This window comes from Salmo trutta, chromosome 39 (assembly GCF_901001165.1).
Source record: "Salmo trutta chromosome 39, fSalTru1.1, whole genome shotgun sequence".
Lineage (NCBI taxonomy): Eukaryota > Metazoa > Chordata > Actinopteri > Salmoniformes > Salmonidae > Salmo > Salmo trutta.
Genome location: NC_042995.1, coordinates 17,866,254 through 17,892,994, shown reverse-complemented (window position 1 = coordinate 17,892,994; position 26,741 = coordinate 17,866,254). Strand labels below are relative to the sequence as shown.

General features: G+C 46.3%; 1 protein-coding gene across 4 annotated transcripts; it reads right to left on the bottom strand.

The window, feature by feature from the left end:
- Positions 1-487: 487 nt before the first annotated feature.
- shroom2b (shroom family member 2b) lies at positions 488-26,720 on the bottom strand. 4 transcript variants are annotated; one of them, XM_029741555.1, is made up of 10 exons: positions 25,936-26,720; positions 24,393-24,541; positions 12,911-13,045; positions 10,019-12,578; positions 9,768-9,853; positions 8,540-9,277; positions 7,199-7,789; positions 3,585-3,765; positions 1,694-1,966; positions 488-1,420 (listed from the first exon to the last, which is right to left on the bottom strand). In XM_029741555.1, the coding sequence occupies exons 1-10, from the start codon at positions 26,143-26,145 to the stop codon at positions 1,151-1,153; spliced, it is 5,193 nt and encodes a 1,730-aa protein (XP_029597415.1). In that variant the 5' UTR covers positions 26,146-26,720; the 3' UTR covers positions 488-1,150. The 4 variants fall into 4 exon arrangements, with proteins under 4 accessions (XP_029597415.1, XP_029597417.1, XP_029597418.1 ...); XM_029741557.1 differs by having other exon boundaries at positions 9,768-9,850; XM_029741558.1 differs by lacking the exons at positions 24,393-24,541; positions 25,936-26,720 and adding an exon at positions 17,559-17,697.
- Positions 26,721-26,741: the final 21 nt, after the last annotated feature.

Sequence of the window (26,741 nt, the reverse complement as noted above, 5' to 3'; positions counted from 1 at the left end):
AATACACCTACATGTTTTGGAGTGGTGCAGGGGTCTGCCACACTGGGCACTCAGGGGGCTGTTGTTGTGGGGGAGGGGGTTAAGTGCCTTGCTCAATGGCACAATGGCATCTAGGATTTGATTCCAGCAACCCTCCGGTTACCAACTCACTTCCCGACAGATTTTTCCTGCCAGACACGGGATTGGAACTGGCAACCCTCTGGTTCCTGGCTCACCTCTATAACCAGGTTACCTGCTGCCCAGAACTGATTTCAAACATTTACCTTTTTAGACTTTTGGAATTAAAAAGACCAGTAACCATCAATCCCAGCACATGAGTAAGAAATAAACATTGTCAAGGAATACCATACTATTGTACGGGAAGTGGGGCCTGAGAACAAGCTTGGTTGAAAACATACACACACCACTAAAGCTACAGCCCAGATGTGTAAGTACTGTTTGGGCAAATATGAAAATAACGTTAGACTTCTGAACCAACACAGCACTGTCCCATTGAGGAAAAACCCTGTTAATGATCGAATTATAAAACCTATACTTCACAATAAGAATATATATCATTTGTATTGGAATTAACTACCTGAAATGTCAAGTCACCTGTAAATATTTAATAGGCTACAATAAATTACTAAAAACATCTTTCAAACACACATTATTAAAACAGAGACGCTCCGCCTCGTCTTGGGAATCATTTGAGAGCGTAGGCCTTACCGTGAGGCCTCACCAACATCCCTGAATCAAACACATTTAGTAAAGCAAGTTTCATCGATCTTAATTCATTTCCTCTAAGGAGCTACTTTAAATCCAGAAACGGGGTGTTTCTTCAGCACAGAAAAACAGCTCCTGTCTGTACTGTGGAACTGAAATGTAACAGGCTTCAAGTCAGTCAGTCAACTACAACAAAGCACACAGAAAATACTCCATCATATTCAAGTCCAACAGCGCCTCTCTGGGGCCCTCTAGTGGCCAGTCTGCGTCAGTACACCACATCGCCACTGTGGCCATTGTCAGAAGGAATAGACGAAATGAGACCCTTGGGACGTTCCAACTCTGATGTCACCCTATTGAATTTGAAAGGTTAGGGTAGGGGTTAAGGTTAGGGAAGGGGTTAAGGTATGGACATCCCAAGGATCTCGGATTGCACTAACAATCGTCAGAACAGCAGCCTCTGCTCCAACAAACTATCCAGCAGACATTTCAGCTGCTCCTCTCCCAGTTTGATCTTGTCCTCTAGCTTGCGCTGCTCAATGATGAGGGCTGACTTCATCTTGACAAAGTGCTGGTAGTCTGCCAGGCTCTCGTGGCTGAGGTGAGCAGCCATGATGCTGTAAACCAGACGCTCCCGCCGGTCAAGGTTCTCCTTGAGCTCTTTGGCGTCTTCGTGTTGTCTGATCAACAGCTTCCTCTTCTCTGACAGGGTGCGCTGAGAGAGGGAGGGCAGACAGAGGGGGCAGATCAGTAGGAGGGATACTAACAAATGCAGGCAAGCAACTTCCTGATTAACTTACAGTACACACATCAATTAATGTTGAACATGAATATTGTAAGTTGGTAAATGCAAACATCCCTTTACTCTAGTTTGTAATACCACTATAGCTTTGAGCTAATGCGGATGAGTGTTAACCAGCTAATCCTGCCTCACGAGTAGTGTGGAGAGTGAGCAATGTCTTGCCTTAACCTCCACCCTAACCCCTACCTTCTCTTCTGGTGTGGTGTCTTCCTCCAGACTGTTGAGAGCGTTCTCCACCCTGGCCAGTCGGCCGGACAGGGAGAGAAGCAAACTGACCACCTTGTCCAGATCTCCCACGAACATCCTGAACTTGTCCAGCTCGTTGGGCTTGCAAACCCTCTGCACCATGGCCTCCACCTCGTCCCCCAGAGAGTTGTTATCGTGGACGTCCTCCTGAAGGCTCTCCCTGGCCTCGCGCAGCACCTGCAGCTTCTTACCCAGGCTGTCAATCAGCTCTTGCTGTGGGGAGAAAGACAGGGACAGAAGAGGAGATGACATTCAAGAGAGCCATTTCACATACTGGATAGTACTTGAAGCACGATCAGACCTGCTAACCCTGTCCAACTTAGACAGGGTTAGCAGTGTAGAATGGAGATAATTATCTATAACTTTTTTCTTAGCACATGCCCCCAAGGTTAGTCTCTACAGTAGAGGAACTCTTGTCACCTTTCAAACTGGGCCAACCACTCGGGCCAGCTCACAAGTATGGCTTTTTAGACACGGTTCCTAGTCAACAGTAAAATCCTTTTGAAAAAAACAAATGATCGCACAGACCGCAAACCGACTACACAAAGCTTAAGTAGGCTACCGCAAAGGGAATCTGAACGCTGTTCTCTAGAAGAGTCCGCTGTTTCAGTGCCTATTGTATTTCTTTGCAGTGCATACATTTCAGATTTTTGTAATTGATAAAATCTCAAATTTAGTGCAAAGGCATTTTAGAAGCATTGCTTCTATAGCTAATACTGGACACTCATTCATTTTTCATCGAGCAGTCTTCTAATCTCCCGACTCCATTTAATGCCAAGATGTTTATATTTATTTTTTATTATACTTTTGTAATTCTTTTTGTGACGTGGATCATAATTACAGTCTATCAGGTTGCGTGATCCTCGTCATGTTACGTGTAAAATACAACTAATGGGACGCAGAATTAAATGTACATCACATTCGCACAAATGCGACCAGTTACTTTTCGTATTTGCATTTCATTTCTTTCACTAGCAAATGAACTGCTGGCACTTCAGAGCCCACTGAATGTCCATCTTATGTTCTCTAACGTTAGCTTGAAACCATTAGTGTTTACCTTCCCACAACACACGGAGTCCAAAAGGGATTTGTCCATGTGTTTACGTACAGCTGCCAGTCGGAGGGGCAGACACCGGGTAGCTACGTCCAATAATGATGTATTACTCTCCATGTCCGTTGACACAAACTCTGTACGTCTGTGTGTTGCAGCTCGAGAATTGGGATGTTAGTGGATATATCTTTATTAAAATGTAAATAAAATCAGGCCCTATTCATTACCTGCGTACACGGACGGAGAATTGCGTAGTTGGTACGCAAAATGCGTGCATGTTGGCAGGTCTGCACTATTCCTTAATCCTGGTCCTGGAGAGCTGCAGAACGGCAGGTTTTTGTCTTGGCTCAGCAGTGAACCACATTCAACTAACCAAAGTGTTGAAGATCACTTGAATCGTGTATTACGATGCTAAACTTGGGGAAAAGCTGCAGTCCTGTGACTCTCCAGGAGCTGGATTGATGATCAGTGATTGATATGGCATGAAACAGTCAGTAATAATAATAATGTTTTATTGTCACATACACCAGACAGCTGCAGTGAAATGTGTTGTTTTAGAGCAGGGCTCTTCAATCTTGTTCCTGGAGAGCTACTGTCCTGTAGGTTTTCACTCCAATCTTAATCTAGCAGACCTGATTCAATAATTACCTGGTTGATTAGATGAAATCAGGTTAGTTACAGCTGGGGTTGGAGCAAAAACCTACCGGAGGATAGCTCTCCAGGAACAGGGTTGGAGAAACCGGTTTTACAGGGTCAGTATACTACGCTGTGTCTCTGTACCTTCTTGCTGGCCAGGTCGATGTCCAGTTCGTCCTCTGAGTCTTGCTCCAGCTCCTCCAGCTCGTCCTCCTGCATGTCCTTCATCTTGTTGAGCAGCTCAGCCTTGGGGGCAGATGTACTGTAGTAGGTGGAGCTGGTCACCAGGGACCCTGTAGCAGCAGACATGCCCCCCTCCTCTCTCCTGGAAGGGATGGAGACAGACAGAAAGCAGAGGGTTATTTAACCAATAAGGCCCAAGAAGGTGTGGTATATGGCCAATATACCACGCCTAAGGGCTGTTCTTATGCACAACCCGAAGCAGAGTCCCTGGATACAGCCCTTAGCCGTGGTATATTGGCCATATACTCCAGAGGTGCCTTATTGCTATTATAAACCGGTTACCAACATAAATATAAAAGTCGTTTTGCGTCATTATTATCTGATACACACATCTGGAATTCTGTTTTAGCCAATCAGCATTCAGGACTCAAACTACCCAGTTTATAATTTTAGTTATTAGTACTACTGCAATTACTATCCTCCCGGCCGGCTCGGTCCTCCCCTCCTGCTCTGTGGCTTGACGACTCATTGCGAGCTCACAGAACAGGGTTCCGGGCAGCCGAGTGGAAATGGAGGAAAACTAGCCTCCCTGTGGACCTGGCACCTTTTCACTCCCTCCTCTCCACATTTTCTTCCTCTGTTTCTGCTGCTAAAGCCACTTTCTACCACTCTAAATTCCAAGCATCTGCCTCTAACCCTAGGAAGCTCTTTGCCACCTTCTCCTCCCTCCTGAATCCCCCCCCCCCCTCCCTCTCTGCGGATGACTTCGTCAACCATTTTGAAAAGAAGGTTGACGACATTCGATCCTCGTTTGTTAAGTCAAACGACACCGCTGGTCCTGCTCACATTGCCCTACCCTATGCTTTGACCTCTTTCTCCCCTCTCTCTCCAGAAGAAATCTTGCGACTTGTGACGGCCGGCCGCCCAACAACCTGCCCGCTTGACCCTATCCCCTCCTCTCTTCTCCAGCCCATTTCCGGAGACCTTCTCCCTTACCTCACCTCGCTCATCAACTCATCCTTGACCGCTGGCTACGTCTCTTCCGTCTTCAAGAGAGCGAGAGTTGCACCCCTTCTCAAAAAACCTACACTCGATCCCTCCGATGTCAACAACTACAGACCAGTATCCCTTCTTTCTTTCCTCTCCAAAACTCTTGAGCGTGCCGTCCTTGGCCAGCTCTCTTGCTATCTCTCTCAGAACGACCTTCTTGATCCTAATCAGTCAGGTTTCAAGACTGGTCATTCAACTGAGACTGCTCTTCTCTGTGTCACGGAGGCTCTCCACACTGCTAAAGCTAACTCTCTCTCCTCTGCTCTCATCCTTCTAGACCTATCTGCTGCCTTTGATACTGTGAACCATCAGATCCTCCTCTCCACCCTCTCCGAGTTGGGCATCTCCGGCGCGGCTCACTCTTGGATTGCGTCCTACCTGACAGGTCTCTCCTACCAGGTGGCGTGGCGAGAATCCATCTCCGCACCACGTGCTCTCACCACTGGTGTCCCCCAGGGCTCAGTTCTAGGCCCTCTCCTATTCTCGCTATACACCAAGTCACTTGGCTCTGTCATATCCTCACATGGTCTCTCCTATCATTGCTACGCAGACGACACACAACTAATCTTCTCCTTTCCCCCTTCTGATAACCAGGTGGCAAATCGCATCTCTGCATGTCTGGCAGTGTGGATGACGGATCACCATCTCAAGCTGAACCTCGGCAAGACGGAGCTGCTCTTCCTCCCGGGGAAGGACTGCCCGTTCCATGATCTCGCCATCACGGTTGACAACTCCATTGTGTCCTCCTCCCAGAGTGCTAAGAGCCTTGGCGTGACCTGGACAACACCCTGTCGTTCTCCGCTAACATCAAGGCGGTGACCCGATCCTGTAGGTTCATGCTCTACAACATTCGCAGAGTACGACCCTGCCTCACACAGGAGGTCCTAATCCAGGCACTTGTTATCTCCCGTCTGGATTACTGCAACTCGCTGTTGGCGGGGCTCCCTGCCTGCGCCATTAAACCCCTACAACTCATCCAGAACGCCGCAGCCCGTCTGGTGTTCAACCTTCCCAAGTTCTCTCACGTCACCCCGCTCCTCCGCTCTCTCCACTGGCTTCCAGTTGAAGCTCGCATCCACTACAAGTCCATGGTGCTTGCCTACGGAGCTGTGAGGGGAACGGCACCTCCGTACCGTCAGGCTCTGATCAGGCCCTACACCCAAACAAGGGCACTGCGTTCATCCACCTCTGGCCTGCTCGCCTCCCTACCTCTGAGGAAGCACAGTTCCCGCTCAGCCCAGTCAAAACTGTTCGCTGCTCTGGCACCCCAATGGTGGAACAAGCTCCCTCACGACGCCAGGACAGCGGAGTCAATCACCACCTTCCGGAGACACCTGAAACCCCACCTCTTTAAGGAATACCTGGGATAGGATAAAGTAATCCTTCTAACCCCCCCCCCTAAAAGATTTAGATGCACTATTGTAAAGTGGTTGTTCCACTGGATATCATAAGGTGAATGCACCAATTTGTAAGTCGCTCTGGATAAGAGCGTCTGCTAAATGACTTAAATGTAAATGTATGTACAACTCATCCAGAACGCCGCAGCCCGTCTGGTGTTCAACCTTCCCAAGTTCTCTCACGTCACCCCGCTCCTCCGCACACTCCACTGGCTTCCAGTTGAAGCTCGCATCTGCTACAAGACCATGGTGCTTGCCTACGGAGCTGTGAGGGGGACGGCACCTCCGTACCTTCAGGCTCTGATCAGTCCCTACACCCAAACAAGGGCACTGCGTTCATCCACCTCTGGCCTGCTGGCCCCCCTACCTCTGCGGAAGCACAGTTCCCGCTCAGCCCAGTCAAAACTGTTCGCTGCTCTGGCTCCCCAATGGTGGAACAAGCTCCCTCACGACGCCAGGACAGCGGAGTCAATCACCACCTTCCAGAGACACCCGAAACCCCACCTCTTTAAGGAATACCTGGGATAGGATTAAGTAATCCTTCTAACCCCCCCCCAAAAAAAGATATAGATGTACTATTGTAAAGTGGTTCTTCCACTGGATATCATAAGAGCGTCTGCTAAAATGACGTAAATGTGAGTAGAAAGTAGGCAATAGGATGTCAAGTGAAATGCAGGAGGTGACAGCTCAGTATCGATGGGCCAGAACAGCTCCTACAGTTGTAAAATCTCAGAGAGGTCGGTTCAAAATGCAGGTAAAATGGAAGGTTTATGCCCCTCATGCATTGTATTCAGTTGTAGTCTGTGATTTAATATAGTGCCAACAGGGGGCATCTGTGTAAAGTGTTTAGAATTGAAATAACGTGTTTTTGTCATGTATACATTTCCCTCTACTCATCCTCTCAATGGGAAGAAATATTAAACGCAATACCATAATGTGTTTTTTTTAACTCATCTGAACAAACACCTCTGAAGTGGGAGAGGAAGTCAGTCTGATAAAAATGTAACTACACAAAAATACACAGCACCATGTGTGATTATCTAGATGATGTTATGACTACCAGCTCAGTTCATTTGTTCATAAATGTTATATTTCTGGACTGCCAGGTCCCATTCCCAGTCAGCTCACCTGTCATCCATGCCCCTGGGCGGCAAACCCTGTTTGGGGGAGATTTTCCTCCTCTGGTGCCCCCCATCCAAGATCTGCTCCCCGTGGGGGAAGATCCCCTCCATCATGTCCATGGTGGTCTTCATCTTACTCTGGTCCAAGATGTCCACCAGGGACCTATCCTTGTCCATGATGTCTCTGGCCAGCTCCTCTCTCTTCACATCCTCCTCCGAGTTACTCTTCTGAGGCTGCTGGGGACCCATGACGGAGGTACCGGAGGGGCCGTTGGTCTGAGACCGCCCATGGGACAGGGCCTCTTCGGGGGCTACAGTGAGGGTTGGGTCCCTGGGGGGACTCTGGGGCCCATGGCGTGTGTAGGGGGTGTAGGCACGGAACAGGGAGTAGGGCTGCGGCTCAGGGGAGGGCAGGCTGGTCGGTAAGGGCGGGGGAAAGTCGGGCCCCTCTGAAACTCCAGGGGCCCCATTTCTCTCACTGTGCAGCAGGTACTGGCGGCTCTCCCTCTCTGTGGTGCTCTCAGCATGGACGATCTTCACAGGGACCTTCTTCCCTACACTGCTCATCTCCATCACAGCGTTTGTCCTGTTCTCTGGCCTGTAGAGACAACAGTAACTAGTCTTAACTTACAGTTAACCAATGTATTATGAGAAAAATTAGTGATAGATGTCACTTAAAATGACACAAATGATTATGAACACTTTCTTTAACCTTTAGTCTAATTTACAGCTCAGTTTACTGAAACAGAAATAGGATTTTATGTCAGGAACAAGGAGTGAGTCACATCTACCATATACAAGCTTACAGTCCATGTTACTGACTGACAGTGGACAGGTTGAGTCAACGGTAATTAAAGGGATGGAACGGCGCCGTTGCCAGAAAGGTCATGCAGTCAGTTACTCATATGACCAAATAAGATGACAGCCTTCTGCCCCCAGGCTTAATGTCCTGGCTACTGTAGCAAGAATACTGTGTGTGCCCCAATGCTGAGCAGCTGAAACCAAATCATTGGGAAATGGATCATAGGAAAACTCGAAACCATTGCATTCTGGTCTGTGGCACATCATACCATGTAATTCCAAACAATCTACCATAGCCTCCTCTATCAATGTGCTGCTACTACGACAAAGAAATGAGACTTCAAATCGAGCTGCCTCACGCTACAGAATCAGGAGATAGGCTCCTGCAACTAGGGGCTGTTCTGGCTCGGACAAGGCTTACTTACTGGAAGTAAAGCAACACGACACAGGACAACAATCCCCAGTTAGTTACGTAAGGCTGTACAGTAGTTTGAGGGAAGCTGAGGAGACAGGCATGAGAATGCCAGTTAAGTTGCTTAACGCTTACCTGATCTGGGCTTCATCCTGCATAGACACAGAGACAGGGGGCTGGTCCGTCAGCCTCTGTGGAGCAAACTGAGGAGAGGGAGAACAAGTCCCACATGAAGAGGGAACCGTCAAACTGGCAGGCTGGTAGGAGAAAAAAGGAGAGTGGGAAGAGGAGGAGGAGGGCGGCGGCTCTAGTGTTGAATCAGCTGCTCCCTCCTCCGTGTCCAGTCCAGCGGTTCTCCCAGGGGATGGAGAGGGAAGCTGGGTGGAGCCCAAGGAGCAGGCTTGGTTTGGGGCAGGATCCAGCTCTGTGCCATGGGGAGAGCAGCTGCTGCTGGATGATGGATCTACTGGGTCAGCCTGATGGGTGCAAGGGCCAGGCAGGAATTCCTGGGAAGACAGTCCGTAGGTGGAGGATGTGGTTGAGGGGGTTTCCAGGCCTAGGAGAGGCCAATGTGGCATGATGATGAGGCCTGTATTCTGGGGCTTGGGAGCCGGCGTTGGATGTGGTAGTGGTTGCTCAGACACAGAGCTGTGGGTGTGGTTGGAGGGGTACGGGGGGAGAGCGGGGAAGTTGTGGGCGGGGTCCGCAGAATCACATTTGTATCTGTGGTCGGAGGGGTGAGGGAGAGGGAGGGGGGCGGCCATGTCTCTGCTGCTGTGTGGCTCTGTGTCGGTCAGTCTTGGAATAGACGGTTGTGGAGGCTGTGGGAAGTGGTCGAGCTGGGCTGGCTGCTCTCGGCTCTCGCTCGGCCCTCTGGAAAACAGAACAGGAGAGGCAAATATAACACAACACACTCACACGAAGCACATATTCAACTGAAATGAGGAGCAGAGGCCTTGCTGAATTGATTTATTCACAAATTCAGCACTTACTGTACATTAAAATAAAAACATTTAAAGATCAACTAATCTCTGTAATAACACCCAGGGAGCAGCGAGTGGGTTTACAACCTGAGACCGGAGTTGAATGTGATAGGCTGAAACAGGATTGGTTTACACTTTTACCTGTAGCTTTACCTGGGCAGGGAAGTTCCCTCCCAAACCCTGACAACTACACCTGGGCTGAACTCAAACTGATATTGTTATTATACTGTAGTACACACTCATGTACATGTGAGTGTGCGTTACTGCACCGTCAGCAGATAAGTATCACCTTGAAATGTGTTCCAACAATAGGTGGATAGGTTACAACTGATCTGAGAGCAGAAACTAGAGCGGAGAAGAGAATAATGTGGAATGCTCACCTGGTGGTGTAACTGCCTCCTTGCTGGTCCTGTCTGTGATCCAGATTTACGTTTTCAACAGAGTCTCTTAATGGCACAGGGATCTTCTGAAAGAAAATGAAGAATACACTGAATTACCATAATACAACGCAGACTTTTATATCTTTAAACAAACTCATGCATGTCTGTGCATGTCTGTGCTAACGTAAAAGGAAGTCACGCAGATCACTTTACTACCACTACACTAAGAACCATTCGATGGAAACGCTCACCTGTGTGTAGACGTCTTGTGAGGGAGAAGATCTGGACCTCTCGTGGACACAGACAGACGTCTCCTCTGTTCCCTGGTCCAGGATGTTGTCAGCAGAGTGGTACCTCCCCTGGGGCTTTGTGTCTGAAGCCTTCCTCTGCATGTTCCAGGTGACCTGGTACTCAGTGAAGGTCCCCAGCCTCTGCTGCTCCAGTAGGGCCTGTCTGCCTGCGGGGCTGAGGGGGTCTGGGTGGTGGTCACTGGAGGTCTCACTGGCCAGGCCCGGCCTCCAGCACTCCTCAGTTTCTCCTGAGTGGGCTCTCCCTCTGGCTTTGCCCTCTCCATGCTCCAAAGTGCTGGAGGTGGTGCTGGAGCTCTGCTGGCCTGATTTGTGGATGGTTGAGACGGGTCTGCAGAAAGCAGGTTTAGCAGCCATTTCAAAGAACTTCCGCCGGTCTACAAATGACCGTGCTGTTCCAACAGGATGTTCTCCCTCACCCTCCACTCCCAGCTTGTTGATCTTGTCTGGCTCGGAGAACGAGTGGACCCTCTTGTTCAGAGGGAAACGCTTGCGGCCGCCAATGCGGGAGACTATGTGTGAGTTGGGTTTGGTTAACGGAGCCTCCGACCCTGACCCGGGAGGTTCTAGGTCTCTCCTCCTAAAGGAGGTTGCCTGGAGGACCCTAGCCTGAGCCTCCTTGAGGTGGTCCTTGTAGGAGGAGGAAAAGGAGCCGTCGGAGGAGGTGGACTTCCACCCCCCCGGGTCTGTCTCCTCCTCTGGCTCCTCCGTCTCGCTGGGGCAGGTCAGGGTGGCAGCGCTCCGGCTTTTCTGCAGCTGGGCCCTCTTTAGCTGGATCTCGTTGCGGAGGGTGGTGGCGTATCGGTCGCTGCGTCTCGCCAGTTTGCCCGTTGCCGTGTTGTCCATTAAAGCCTCCTGTATGGCGTGGTTGGCGTCTCCCCCGCCGTTGGATGGTGGTGGTGGTGCCGTAACAGGGTGATTCTTCTCCACCAGGCTCCTACTCTCCTGAGCCAGACTGTGGAGCATGGGTGTCTTTTGAGAAGAGATCTTATGGTTCTCCTGAGAGAGCCACGGGTATTCTTCTCTCAGCGGTGCCGCCTTGTGGTCCTTGGGCGGACTGGGAGAGTAAGAGCTTCTAAGCTGGGCCTCTGTAGAAGGTCTCTGGCCCTCACTCCTCCTCTCCCTCTCCTCAGTGGTAGGTTTACCAGATGAGGATAAGGAATTAGAGGCTGTGTGCTCGTAAAGCAGAACGTTGGCCGGTTTGACATTTCCATTCCGCTCCTTGCTGTTGGCGTAAGGTGGCTGAGGATGATACTTGACCTTGTTGGTCTTGTGGGAGGAACTTGTGGAGGCCCTGTCGTTGGAGCCCTTAGCTAGCTCCATGTCAGCCATCCAGACCTCTGATTTGCTCTGTCTAACACGGGTCTCAGGCTGGCCTGGCTGCTTGGTTGTGATGCAGTAGTACCGGATGTGTCCTCCGCCGTCATAGTTCTGGTCGATGGTCGAGGTGGACAGGGACGTGGTGGAGGACCTCACGTGGTTCCTGCTGTTACTGCGGTTGGTAGGGAGCTCCTGGAGGCTGTGGTAGTAGCTACCGACGCTCTGCGGCTTCGGTGGATGTGGGGCGGATCTGGTCTGCAGGTAGAAAGTGCTTTCGTCGCTGTACTGCCGCTGGTGGTTGGGCAGGCAAGCGAAGGGAGACTGACTCTGTCTCACGTCCTGGCTAGACAGCGAGAACAGTTTGCTTGGGTTGCTGAGCTGGTTGTGGTTGTAGTCAGGTGCTCCTGCTGCTATGTTTGGGTGGAGGAAGTCTTTCTTGTGAGGTGGAGGGTTGTAACTGCACCTGGGGTCTGGCCCGTTCTCATCGTGAGAGATATGTTTGCCCCGGCCTCTGTAGCTGCTGTTCTCTGGGGCCTCAGCCAGCCTGTCCACCCCTCGTTCCTGGGCCTTCATCTGGCCGTGGTGTGGAGCTCCAGGCCCCTCTGTGTAGGCAGGGTACACCTTGGTGGCAGCAAAGCTGTCACTGCGCAGGGGAGGAGGAGGAGGAGGAGATGGGGGGGCTGCTACCTTCCTCCTCTCTGGGACGTGCCACACAGGGCCTATGTGCGATCTGCCAGAGCCTGAGCTGGAGTAGCGGGAGTCAGGCTGCTCCTCTGGGGCTGTCCTGGGGCTCTCTGAGCCTCCGTCCCCCTGGGGCAGCTGGAGGTACCGACTGTGGCGCTGCTCACCCTGCCTTCCGACCTCACTGGTCTGAGTCTGGACCCCCTTATAGAACACGCTGCCCTCAGTCGCCGCAGTGTTGGTGAGGGCCAGCGCAGGCTCCGGGGGAGGGCTGGTAGAGGACAGGCAACTGAAGGCTGATTCGCTCTTCCCACCAGACCCTCCACTGCCAGGGAGAGGCTCAGCACTGCGGTGGTACCTGCTGGGGGAGAGGCATCCTGGTGGGTAGGGGTGTGAGGGACGCTCTACTCTCTCCATATTCCCCACGGAGCTGAACTGGCTGGATAACTGGCGTAGATTCGAGTCGTGGTCCCCGCAGCTGGAAAGGTCTTTTGTGGATGCACTAGAAATCAATACAAGAAATTGTGTTAATAATCTGGTTAGCAGTAGCTAAATTAGATATCTATTAGGTATTATTATCCATTTATTATGCCTTTATTATGCCTTCAGTGATTTCTTGTTCTTTGATAACTGACCTACTTTTATATACAATGAGTGGAGATGAGAACCAAATAAGAATAATGTCTGCCCCTACCTCTGAGGAGATGGAGTAACCATAAACTCTCTGAATGTAGCTCAGACACATTCTCTAGGAACTGGGACGACCCTAACGGGCAGTGTCTGAGTAACACTGGCACTAGGAGAAGGAGGTCATAGATTCTTCCAGCAGCTCACCTGACTTCATGTTTGACCTGCCACACAGGTGGAGGTGGGGGTGGAGGCTCGTTGTGACTCTCTGTGGGGTCGGGCTGGTCTCCTGTGAACTTGGAGGAGTGCCATGAATGGGGCCGGGAGACTGGCTCATTCCTCCTACGGAGAGAAGGTTAAGGAAAGCATGTTATTGAAATGCAACTAATTAAAAATAGAAGGTAAAAGAAAAACAATTCTTTCTCATTTCATTCTCACCCCTTGAAGCGGTTCTTCCTGATATGCATGTTGGCGAGAGGTAACAAAAATATCTAATTCAGTAAAAAAAAAAAAAAAATACACTACAAAAAACTTCTGATGTGGATTTTTTTATTTTACATTCATTGTGTAGAAGATATGAATCAAATTAATGAAATATAGACCTAGACAGATGAGACACAATGTGAAGCTTTCACTGAACAAATCTGACACATACAAGGACCACAGACAACTATAGTACTATACGCCATGTAATGTTGGAAGCAGGATGCAATGTTGTTGATGTCACCCAGAATGGGGTTGGGTTCAAACATTGAAAGTCACAAGAGATCACTGAAGGATGGATTTGGGATAGCTAGTGTACTGGAGGAGGTTGCTATTCCACAATACCTCATTGAACTTCGTAATATCTTGGTGAGAAAGTTCCTGGCCACATGTTTGTCAGTTTCTGATTCTGATGGCATGGTGGTCTGTGAGACAATATCCACCATTTTCATTTTCCTGTGGCACGCAGCAGAGGAACACATACAATATTGTCAAAAAATAAATAAAAATCACAAAAACAAATTCCTGGTCACTATCATTTTACATTTTAGTCATTTAGCAGACGCTCTCATCCAGAGCAACTTACAATAGTGAGCACATACATTTTCATACAGGCCTACCAACTGAGCTACAAAGGACAGAAGCTCCTAAGTATACTGTTAGTGACTGACCAACGAGAACAGTGCACCCCCTTCTGGCCAATAAGAGATTTATACTTTATAGTCATTGTATGATATGTAACACGGGTGACAGACCTTAATAATCAGTAGTTAATTTGGTCAACTAAGAGGTTCGATGAATCAGTCCTCAAACGCAAGAGGAAGCCGCCATTGCAGTAGTAATCTATGAGAAATATCTGTTATTTAGAAGAACAACACTGAGACAGAATAGAAATTACCTTTAACATGGTCTGTCTGGTGGTCATCCCACTGCCATATGGCTGTACGGCGACAGACAGAGAGAGATCCCTTGAGTGTAAACAGCATGGTGTAGGCGGGGGCTTAGCCTTTTGAATCAGTTAGAAAGATGAGATCAGTGGTTTCACACTATGTCCAAGCTGGCGTCTGTTCAACACAAACCTGGGTTCAAATGTTATTTGAAATATTTCAAATACATTTAGTGTTTGCTTCAACCTGCCTGGAGTGCTGGATGGGTGGGATTTGCACTTTTACAGCTATTCCATTGGTTCCATTGTGCCGGGAAAGCTCAGTCAAGCCCAGATAATGAATGTGAAATGATATTAAATAGTATTTGAAGCCAGGTATGGTCGAACAGGGCATTTTCAGTCCCTTTTCTTCCCCCTGACAAACACCTAGTTCACTCGACCAGAATGTACTAGACAAGACAAGAGCGACACATTGTGCACTACAGATACTGTATAAGCATAAGGCTAAGAGCCACCCACTCAAATCCTTAACCTCTCTGATCTACAATACAAGACTCCTACATTCCATCATGGGGCCAAAGGAATGTGAAGATGCGTTTTGATTGGCAGTCAGCCCCACAGGAGCTCAGTCTGAAGTGGGACATCAACGTTGGCAATCTTCCAAAAGTTCAGGCACTTGGCTCATGGAGTCAAGCTAATTTATGGGAGGGAGTCTGAGGGCAACCTGAGAAGCTCTCCTCCTCAATAAGAAGCATAAAAAGACAGAGAGCGTCACACACACACTAAGACAGACCACGTAGGCACGCACGCACACCGACACTCCCTCCCTTCCTCCTCCAGTCAGTCAGTGGTCCTGAGAGTGGTATGCTGCCCTAACAGAGCTCACAATGGAAATGCAAATAGTTTCTAGTCAGGAGTCCTTATTGTCAGGGTTACAGCTGAACTGCCACAGCTACCCAGAGGGGAGGAGGAGGAGACGGGGATAGTTTCAGAAAATCCTCCTCCGGTTTCTGTGAAAACGACATTCGAAAACAAACAGTAGCGAAACTGACCCAATTGGGTGTGAATATCTAGGCTATGCGGGCAGCAAGTGTGAAAAGTGTAACCTAAACTGTAGGCTTAGATAAAAACAGAATAAATCAAAAGGAAAGCTTTGTAAATATACATGGAGAGAATTAGCATTTCAAACTGAAAGAAGAGATTTATTGAAACCCAATTTTAAGTTGCTCGGCGTGGAGTTGACACAGCATTAGGTAGGGAGACGGATGAGAGAGGGAAGTCCAATGAGCTTAATAAGAAGAAATCAAAGTAAACTTACCAAAGAATTAGCAATCTCGCTGTGGCATTTCAGATGCGCTCTTTTGTCGTCAAGTTCTCTTTTATCAAATAACAGCGTCTCAGAGAGCACTGATAAAGCAGGCTGAAAATGACTGCTCCTCTCCTCAGAGCCTTTCTACGCAGTGCATTCCTTTGAGACACTTCAATGATCGACAAGGCACATCTACAGACCCTGGTCAGATTTTACAGCTTCTTTGGCAAAGGAACTATCTGTGCAAAGGAATTCTCCACATCCATAACTTCTGCTGTATCAGTCCAATCACAGAGCTCTCAAACACAGACAGAGAGCTCTTCTACCCTGCTCTTCACACAAACACTGACTGACACTTCATCTTGGTGTGGCTCCAACAAGTGTGTCCTCCCAGTGTTGTTGTCAATGGGATATTTCCTAGGGGATTGTGGGGATTTACCTCGGGAGGGGAGGGGCCAGGGTTATTGTCATGCCCAGTGTCCTTGCTGTAGATCAGTCTACGGCCCATTAACCACTGGAGTAGAGTTGAAAAAGTAAGATTGCTTGCATGGTCAGTCAGCACACACTCGATATTAGTCACGCACGGAATCCTGGCATGAGACAATCAATAGGGTTTCACCTAATTGCAGTTAGCTTGGACATGTAGATTAGTTCTAAACAGTTCCAATTCCAGAGGAATCTGTAAAGCCGATTTGAAGAAGGCATTACAAAAACAGGTCACTGGCAACCAACCAACGCGCACCACACAGTTGGCGTTGGGATGTACGCTATATCGTAGTGACCAGACAGAGACCTCCACTTAATTAACGGAGTCATAGGTCAGCTGACCATGGAGAGAAGATCACAGAAAAACAACTGATCGTACTCTCTCTTGTTAGTGAACACCGCAATGACCTTGATGGCAGAAAGACAAGGTAACTAACTACTTGACTTCTCTATCTGAATGATATCAGTCATGTTGGAAAACACAGGAACTTGATACAGACGTCCAGTGGAGATGGTTTAGTCCTGCAGTCAAAGAACAAGCGTCATTGGCAGGTACTCCGCCATTACATTCCAGAATGGCGAGGGGTTGGCGGTTGATGTATGTAAACCAAACACTGCAAGTCCCTAGACACAAATCGATCCCCGTTTAAAATAACAGTAAACATTTCTAAGAGAAGAGCTATTTCCGACTGGTTCAGATAACCAGTGACTCTAATAAGGAAATAGAACTGTTGAATCACCACCTTGCTGGACAGAAGAACCAAAACCCAAACAGAATCAGGCAGTGTGCCCTGCTACGCCCAGGTCCACTGAGCCCTGCTGCCTGGTGCCTGCTTTTTAAAAATGGGGGCTGAATGAAACAAGCGACACAATAGAAAAGTGCCAGCGTAATCACAGCTGGGCTTATCGCCTAACGGCTGGTTACAGAGAGGAGACCTCAGCATCAGGCTCCACACCCACGTTACATGCCGTTCTGTTCCTACAGGGTTCAGATACCAGCTGGTAAAATAGTGGGTATAGCATGTGGCATAGGGACGACGGTCAGTCCCCTTTACCCTCATTCTATAAAGACATCTGGAAGAACAAACTGATGGCCTAAGTCCTAACCCAGATCTGATACAGTCACCCCAAAAATATCAAGTGTCTGTCTCAGAGTATATGCTTACTCTAGAGTAGAACAGTTTGTCTTTGTGTGGGAGTGGAGGTAGAGGGGAGAAGAGGCCCTCACTGTCATGTTAACGGATCAGTGTTAATCCAGGGCATTGCCTGAGGATGAGAGACTCCCTGCCTGACAAGAGTAAACACTACAGGATCTTCCTCTCCCTCCTCACATGTTTAGGTTGACTATACAATACCCCATAAAGGACCATTTAACCACACAGCCCAATTCAATTAAAAGTTGTGGAAAAGTTGAAAAGACATGCCTTGTTTTATTTTGGCTGTCAGCAACCCCGTTTTCAAATCTGATAATGGAAGAAGACAAAACTACAGTGACATATCTAAGAATAAAGCAATATAGACAATTGTCATTGTGCAGCAAGATACACCACCAAAAATAACTATTTTTGAAACACTAAGAGTCCGACAAGACAACCTTTACAGCAGATAAAGGTGCAGTGCCCTCCTTGTCCTGTGAGTCTCACTTCTGGATAACTCTTTACCATTAAAGTGAATAACAGAGAAAAGCATACCTGAAATGATGTCTTCAGTGAATTCCTACCCTCAATCCAGGCATATCAAGGGAGATACAATAGCAACCACCCCCAGAGCCTGGCTGTCCTCATTTGACTACACTGCCTTCCCAAAGCAGAGCGAATGAAAACAATGAGCTCTAGTGAGACAACCTATCCCAACTAGCAATGTCAACTCACCTAGGCAACATGGAACATTCCACTTTCCAAACCAAGCGGGGGAGGCTAAATCTACAACACATTTAAAAAATAAATAAATAGTTAATACAGTAAAAGACACTCTATCCAGATACTCCAAACTATGGAGTCTACACCAGGAATAAAGCATATTTTACACTGGTTCGTATAGGATTTGCATAAGATTTAACCGTTTTTTTTACAGTGTTTACTACTTTGCCCTCTCTCTAAGCTGTGTGAGTTCATGCCTGTGGCTTTACAAGATGTAATAGGATTCAGGCATTAAGACGCTGGAGCCAGTCAGCAGGGACCTTGTATGATGTTATGAGGCAAGAGTTTACACTAAATTACTGTAAACATATTTAATTGGATTCAGATTCAATTTTTTATCAGTTTTATGCAAGTATATGCTTCAAGTATGGCCTACTAAATCACTAAAGCTGGAGACTCATATCTCCCTCACTAGCTTTAAGCACCAGCTGTCAGAGCAGCTCACAGATCACTGCACCTGTACATAGCCCATCTGTAAATAGCCCATCCAACTACCTCATCCCCTTACTGTATTTATTTATCTTGCTCCTTTGCACCGCAGTAGCTCTACTTGCACATTCATCTTCTGCACATTCTACCATTCCAGTGTTTAATTTCTATATTGTAATTACTTCGCCACCATGGCCTATTTATTGCCTTACCTCCCTTATCCTACTTCATTTGCACATGCTGTATATATACACACACACTTTTTCTACTGTATTATTGACTGTGTTTGTTTTTTCCATGTGTAACTCTGTGATGTTGTATGTGTCGAACTGCTTTGCTTTATCTTGGCCAGATCGCAGTTGTAAATGAGAACTTGTTCTCAACTAGCCTACCTGGTTAAATAATGGTGAAATTAATTTTAAAAAATACTATACTACAACACACTTGAACAGAAGAAACATGTTTATACGAACACAAAAAACACAGAGAGAAATTCAACAACATATAAAAAACATTCAGATTTTCATAGAGTACTGGGAGTTACGTGAATTCACGTGGCTTATATTACATAGAAAAAAGCAACTTTGTCCACTAGATGGCATGTTGTTGTGCCTCTTCTACTGATCCCATCCTTTCTGCAGTTGTTTGTTCTGGTTAGCAGCAGGGAGTTTGGAAGACCAGAGTCCGGAGAGATGAAATCACATTAACAGCAGAATACAACACAGAGGTGTGAATGTCGGATTGAGGAAATTCAATACTGGATGCCTAAATAAAATCAGGGTTGATCCATCATTGGCCCCCATTCAATTCACTGTGTGTGTGAGAGAGTTAAAGTCTCAAATCCACGGGGGGGGGGGGGGGTTCACAAAGAATTCACCTAAGAATACTCAGCATGCCTTCTAGACCAGCATATGGTCATTAGCTAGTTACTGGTGGTGCCAAAATGCAGCGGGTTGGCAGTTCGGCCGTGGTCTATTCACACACACAGTGGTCTTTTCACACACAGGGGCCCTGCCTGTTGAGTGGTGACAGTCCCCTACCACCACCAGCTGTCTCAGTCTATCTACGTCAGGGACAGCCAACGACACCGCCACAGCCAGGCAGCTAGACCAGCCAGCCAGGACCCTGGAATTCAGACAAAGCCCCTGGGACAGAGCGCTAGTTGGCCCTGGCTCCCCAGACAATGGCCCTAACTGGCCCTCTTTGTGTGATTGACAGGGTGCACTCACATGGAAAAATGGTTCCCCTTTTGTTCCGTGGTCCCGTCTCTAATGGTGTCATAAGGCTAGCTAGTGTATCACCCACACGTTTGTGGCCGACTGATAAACTAGATGACCGTCTCAAGTAGCATCATTGATTTACGTAAACTGAGGTTTACTTTCAATTGCCAAGTCATCTCAGAAAACCTTGGCATTGAAAGGGTAACATTCCTGAGTAATGAATGAGTCATAATGAGGAAGGGTTTGACCTGTAGTGGGGCAGTCGGAGCTGAAAGTCAGAATGATCAAGGGTCTGTCAATGGGATTTAAAAGTGTAAGAAGCATATGGGAAACAGAACCGATGGGTGTCTCTGGACAGAGTGATGTCTGGTGATGACAGAGAGCCGAGGTGAAGTGGGCTAAAGGTCTCCCATGTTCCGAAACTTGGCATATATCTCGCTCTCTCTGCCCCTACCCTCGCCCCCTACTCCCCAGATACTCCTCTGTGCCATTTAAGAGTCATTATCTAACCTGAAATAACAACCGTGACACAGAGAGAGAAGTCTGGACAATGGGTCCATTGTCTTCCTCAGCCAATGAGCAGGGAGGCCCAGTCAGTCTCTAAATGACATGCAGCCCCCCTGCCTAAGTCATGACATCGGCAGTATATTTCTGCTGTATACAACCTATATACATTCCAAACGGCACCCTATTCCCTATATAGTGCACTACTTTTGACCAGAGCCCTATAGGCCCTCGTGAAAAGTATTGCACTATAGAATAGGTTGCCATTTGGGACACAGACCCAGACAGCCAGCCAGAGGAGCATGAGAAAAACCACAACACTGGGGCTGTAAAAGTCTGGCTTTTCTAGTGTAAATATACACTCCAAGGCACTAGATATTAGTGCTGCACTGTATACCGAAAGTTCTGTACTTTTTCAATATTAGAACATGAAAAATGGTTTGGTACTAGAATTTGTTATTTTCGGTACTTCTGTCAAATATCAGCGTAGCCAAACCAAACGAGTGTGCTTGCATACTCCCTTAAAAAGACTAGAAAAAAAGCGGCAATAGTACTGTTTCTCCATTTTGAGCCGGCGTAGCCAGTAATACACTTCATCAAAATATTCAGTTAATCTAACTCAAGAAATCTGTCATTCATCTGATGGGGGGGGGGGGGGGTCCAAAGAGAGCTTAGTTGTGCAATTTTACATCTAACTAAGTATTTTCTGTGAAAAAATGTGCATGAAAACGAGTCAACTCTCTTTGTTGCTATTCAAAGACTTTATTGAAGAATCCCTGCAGTTGACCAATCGCCGATGAAGGGGCATAGACTTCAGCTCCGAACTTCGACTGGCCTCCAGAAAAAATGTTGTGCCCGAACAGCCTTAAAAAAAAATGTTTTAACTTGTCGAAGTCCAAAACGTCATCATAATACATGCACGAACTCTACCGAGCGGTTTCGGCTGTGAAGCATGCGGACGCCTTTATAACGCGAGCACACCGTGTCTGCTCTATAGCTTGCACTGGGAGTCTGGGCTGTTAGCTCATGTTAGCTCCCCACTCATGATGCATAGAAGTTTACACACTTGAATAATGTGACACGGCATGTAGAAATGTTGAAACGGTTAATTACTGTTCACAACACAATCTCCATACAGGCTATACAACACTTTACAATGCAAGAAGAAACCAGTAGCTTCCAGCTTTGACGTCTAACTTCCCTTTCTAGCTTACAACTGAAGCTAATGTCAATTCACTACTCTCTGGTACTTTGTTTGAGGAACCATAATGCAAAATATGCTGATTTCAAAGCAGATTGCCACCAAAACTTAATTCATTCACTTAAATCAAAGTCTCTCCCAGAGACAATCTATTCTGTCTCAGTTTATTGACTGAGTGTGAGAGAGAATAGGGCTCTCTCTTGCCTAATGAATGACGTCATTACTGGTTAAAGAGACTTTTAAAGAGCACTTGAATAAAATAAGTTACTTCTATGCAAATGTTGTTGATCAGTACAATAAATGGAAGGGAAACAGATGGTCATCTGTAGCCCGATGAAATCAGCCATAACAAGCTCAATCTTGACTTACCCAGTTTATCAAGAGATTTACCATTCAAATAAGTTCTGTAGTCAAACAAAGTCAAAATTATTGTATCATTTATTAATTAATGCATACATGGCCTTCTCTGAAACATTTACATACATAAGTGCCATTCTGTGACTTTGGCTAAAATGCCTTATTTTTTTTAATGTGGTATTGTTTTGGTATCGAGTATCATTATAGTATCAAGTAGGGTTGTGCCCAGTAGTCGGACAAAATGAGTATCGTAACGGATATGGGAAATTTTCCTGATACGATTATGATCCCAGTATTTTTTGTTATTATGTGTGATCTAAATAAATAAATAAATAAATATAAATATATATATATATATATATATATATATGGGTGGCAGCACGCATCTTTCAATCAAGTGCAAGGTACTATGTGGTCTAAATACCTCAACTGGATAGTTTGCCTGTCTGTGAAGAGAAGGGCGGGCTGTACATTGATCCTGTATTTCTCCATCCACTCGCTTCACTTCATAATTCCATCTGATCACTTCTCCTCGCATGTTTCGGTATGATCATTTAGATTGCTGCTGCCTCCCGTTTGCCTGCTACTATGATAAATCAGATGGCCGAGGACGTTTGCTAGCCAGCAAGCTATCAATGTGCATAATATCTAACAAGCGGCCGAGGGTAGAGAAAAAAGATGAACCGCCGATGCTCATTCTCTGACTGAATGACAGCAAACTTTTCTGCCTGTTGCAAGTTGAGGAAACAGACACACTTGATTGGTCTATAAACGTACAGGGAGATAAGTAGGATGTCAAAATACCTAGGCATATTAAAACACTTCCGTTTTTTGCCGATCTGACTATTAACTGTCAATTTACAGATACGATTAGGAATATGAGTACGGCCAGGTCGGCACACCACTAGTATGGAGTATTGTGATACTAAACCTGGTATGGAAGTCAACATTCTGGTGACAACACTACTAGATGTACACTCTCACAGGCCTAGACACCTCCACCCATCCTCCCACAGCTTTAAACCGCGTATCTGCTTTTCCTTCTTCACGTCACCCATCGGTGGTTGTTTAACAGCGTTTGGAGCTCAGACAATACATTTTACACCTAAGTCATTTAGCAGATGTTCTTATCCAGAGCGACTTACAGTAGTGAGTGCATGCATTTTCATATTTTGTTTTTACTTGTCCCCCCATGGGAATCGAACCCACAACCCTGGTGTTGCAAGTGCCATGCTCTAGCAACTGAACCACACGGGACCATAATGAGATTAAACACATCACATCCCACCCCATACTCTCTGGGCCTCCCATTCGCTATTGAGCAGTCTAGTCGTAAATGAACGAAGGAGATATTTGCTGGCATTGACACTTTCACACCTACCAGAGAATGTGTGAGAATGTGTTTTATGAACACGCCACGAAGTTCAGAGCATTCCTTCCCCTATAGGGCGGTCTTCAATGTTCTCTACACTGGCTTTCTCTACACTGTTGTGTGAAGAGCTTAGTTTGCTCACATCATTTAAAGGCATGTACTGCATCCCTTCCCTGTTGGGTAGATATCATAGATATCTGTAAAAAATGTAACTTCAAACTGCTTTACTAAGCATAGTAGATATCACGGATGAAAGAGTGTAAAAAAAAAGTGAAGTTCGTACCTCATCCTAGTGTAATCATAACAAGCTGTGGCCTTGCCCTTCGCGGTTTAGTAATGATCAGTTAGCATTCCACTCCTACAGTTCAAACTAAGGTATACTGTACTTTATGACCAAGCAATATTCTAAAAATGACATGCGTCTAGTATAATGACAGTCCAGTCTATGCATGTCAGTGGTTAGAGTTGCACCAATATACAGTCTCTGAGGCCATAAACATTGTCTTCACAAATACAGTACCAGTCAAAAGTTGGTTTGGGCTTAGTGGGACTATTGTTTGTTTTTCAACAGGACAATGACCCAAAACACACCTCCAGGCTGAGTACGGGCTATTTGACTAATTAGGATAATGATGGGGTGCTGCATCAGATAACCTGGCTTCCACAATCACCCGATCTCAACCCAATTGAGATGGTTTGGGATGAGTTGGACCACAGAGTGAAGGAAAAGCAGCCAACAAGGAACTCCTTCAAGACTGTTGGAAGAACATTCCAGGTGAAGCTGGTTGAGAGAATGCCAAGCGTGTGCCAAGCTGTCATCAAGGCAAAGGGTGGCTACTTTGAAGAAACTAAAATATATTGATTTGTTGAACACTTTTTTGGTTACTACATGATTCCATATGTGTAATTTCATAGTTGTGATGTCTTCACTATTATTCTACAATGTAGAAAATAGTAAAAATAAAGGAAAACCCTGGAATGAGTAGGTGTGTCTAAACCTTTGACTGGAACTGTACATAAAATATTCCCACCTGTTAACAAACCCCAGCAAAGGGCAATGTGTGGTTGCTTTACGTTTCATCCCAGCAGGTGAAAGTGGGTGAACTGATACACCTCCAGCTGGTTCTGAAATTCCCTTTCTGAATGCACCGACTACATTACACAGGACTCCTCGTTTCCAAGATAGTGTCTTTGTGGGTTAAGGTTAGCTTGTTTGACACTTTGCAGACACTTGAGTCCAGAGTGAAAGTCATTTGTACAAAAAAAACGTTCTTCCTGATATGCCCAACTCTGGTATGTCAGTTTCAGATAAAACAATATATTAATGTACATCCGTAAGTTTAATGTATACCATTTTAAACACAGGGCACTTCTTCTCAGCACAATGGGAGAGATGGTACGCAGCAATCACTCTATGATAGTACCCATTGAGACATCCTGTATTCAATGTCTGTCATATTCAATTCAATAGAAATGTATTGTGCCTGAGTGTAAGGGCAATTTAGTTGCAGCTCATAGCCCACCTTCTGACAACCAGGGCGAGGGTCTTGTGGGAGCTTTTGACCAGACAGATGGCCTCCTGTCTGGATCCACTGATGGGAACTGTGTTGATGTTGACGATCTCATCTCCCACCTGCAGGCTGACGGTCGCTGCCTTGCTGCCCTCCTCCACCTGAATCACACAACAGGAATGTTTAATTAAAGGTGTTAATAAGTAGTTTATACATCCTTAATAAAACAGCTATAACATACTGGGGAACATTGAGATTTTGGGACTGTTAACATTTCTGAAGTGAAGAGTATAAGAAAACAATTGCACACAGATAGTGTTGGCAGGGGAAAAGGGGCCCAGTCAAGGGGATGCTGTCTGATAGTTATGTGGATAAAATAACATCTTACAGACTTAATGTCTCTTAGTGAAGTATATTTTAATAACAGTTCACTTTCCATAGTTCATCAGTTTAGAAGAATATCACATTCCATCCACAGACTGTGTTGACAGGACCCTCTCTTCAACCCTGCCATGCTGGCATTGAGTCAACTTCATTAAAAAATGGTTCTATCATATCCACCCTTCCAAATCCCCTCTCTCCAGCCCCGTCTCAACGTTCAGAGGGGGACTAGCCTACTATTGACAAGCAAATGAAGCAAGTCAAAGTTCTATGAGATGTATGCTTTTGTAAATTATATCAATCTAAAATTAACAGAATGGATTGTTATTTCGTGTAGCTTCTGAAAGTGGCGACCTGAGAGCTCTGATAAAAAAATGGAACCATAAGCAACTTGAGAACGATTGGAGCAGACTTGTTGCACATTCCATCACTTATTCTCTACACATACAGGAGCACAGGAGAGGGGAATGGAAACAGAACGGAGAGCAGCATTGACTGAGCCAATCCTGGTTAGCCACTGCCAAACACACATTATCTTCACTTCTGCATTCCTAAACGGTTCCTGGTACTGCTGTGATGAGCATGGAAGACAGCCCCCCCACCCCCAAACACACATAGAACAAAACTTGTGGTGACTAGTAGAGATGTGCTCAAGACATTGGCCAGGGCAGAAGTTTAAATGTGAAAATATGCAACATACCAAAGGGAATAAAGGCATGGGAACAGCCCCAACTATTTCCGGACTGAGAAAACATGAGTGTTGGAAGAAACACACACAGTTAACCAATCAGGAAACTACAGTGATGTTACAGCTTTATTTTCATATCAGGGGAAACAGGAAAGGTGAAACCCACCCATGACAGTGGAGAAATAATTACATTTAAATTGTTTTTATTTGCACGATTGATCTATGGTACTTGTTATTGTTGTTTATTTGCACATCTGTTGTTAACTAGCGTGGCTAAAGTTAAGTCAATAAGGGTTCTCTGTATTTATCTTTCTTCATCCTAATCATTCATAGATAGATAGATAGATAGATAGATAGATAGATAGATAGATAGATAGATAGATAGATAGATAGATAGATAGATAGATAGATAGATAGATAGATAGATAGATAGATAGATAGATAGATAGATAGATAGATAGATAGATAGATAGATAGATAGGATACCTTGGTTATGCGCAGTGGTTCCCGGTGCTCCAGACCCCCTCTCAGAGTGAACCCCCAAGGCGCCCCACCAAACAGCAGGACATCCACAAATCTATATTCAACATCATCCCGAATCCCGTCCCCGAGACCCGTGAATCTGTCCGCGTCTAGGAAGGCTTTGACTTCTCTGGCTGACATCCTTAACTCGCTTCTGTAGTCGACGACGTACATAGTGTTGAAGAGGGATGGGAACTCTTGACAATCAGAAGTTCCCGATTAGCCCCCGTTTTATTTCACAAGAGAATGATCAACTAACTAGTCACTAGAATTTGCTGTCATATGTGAACACCTGCCATACTCCATACGCGATAATGCGTTTAGCTGATAAATAACGACTACCCTCAGCTTGTACAGTTGTCGTTTATCCCGGTAAGACGGCGAATCGATATCAATTGTCCTCTTTCTTTCCTTATGTTTTCCATCACGGACATCTTTACCCCGTCACTCATAGTAACCAACGGTGACGAAAAAAACATAGGCCTGCCCTCCTCTCCAACTGTGTCTATTCAACAGGCATAATTTGATACCTCACGCATCGTTTTCAACCAGCTGGCTTCTCTTTAAGCAGACAACAATCCAAAGTTTTGACACGTCTGAAAAAGACATGGTTAATGTTTTAGAAAGCAAAAAAAATATATACTAAAACAAATAGTTTAGGCAAGCCTACTTGAGGAGAACAGGAAAAGAATACGAAGTCAAGTGAAAACCCAGTGTTGAAGGTCTGTACTGGACAGGCACCTGCGATGAGACACCTGCATCGACAGAAA

Coding starts and splice junctions, on each gene's coding strand:
- shroom2b (XM_029741555.1), bottom strand. CDS start 26,145: ATGTACGTCGTCGACTACAGAAGCGAGTTAAGGATGTCAGCCAGAGAA. Junction 24,542..25,935: donor AACCACTGCGCATAACCAAG/GTATCCTATCTA, acceptor TGTGTGATTCAG/GTGGAGGAGGGCAGCAAGGC. Junction 9,854..10,018: donor CACAAGACGTCTACACACAG/GTGAGCGTTTCC, acceptor ATTTTCTTTCAG/AAGATCCCTGTGCCATTAAG.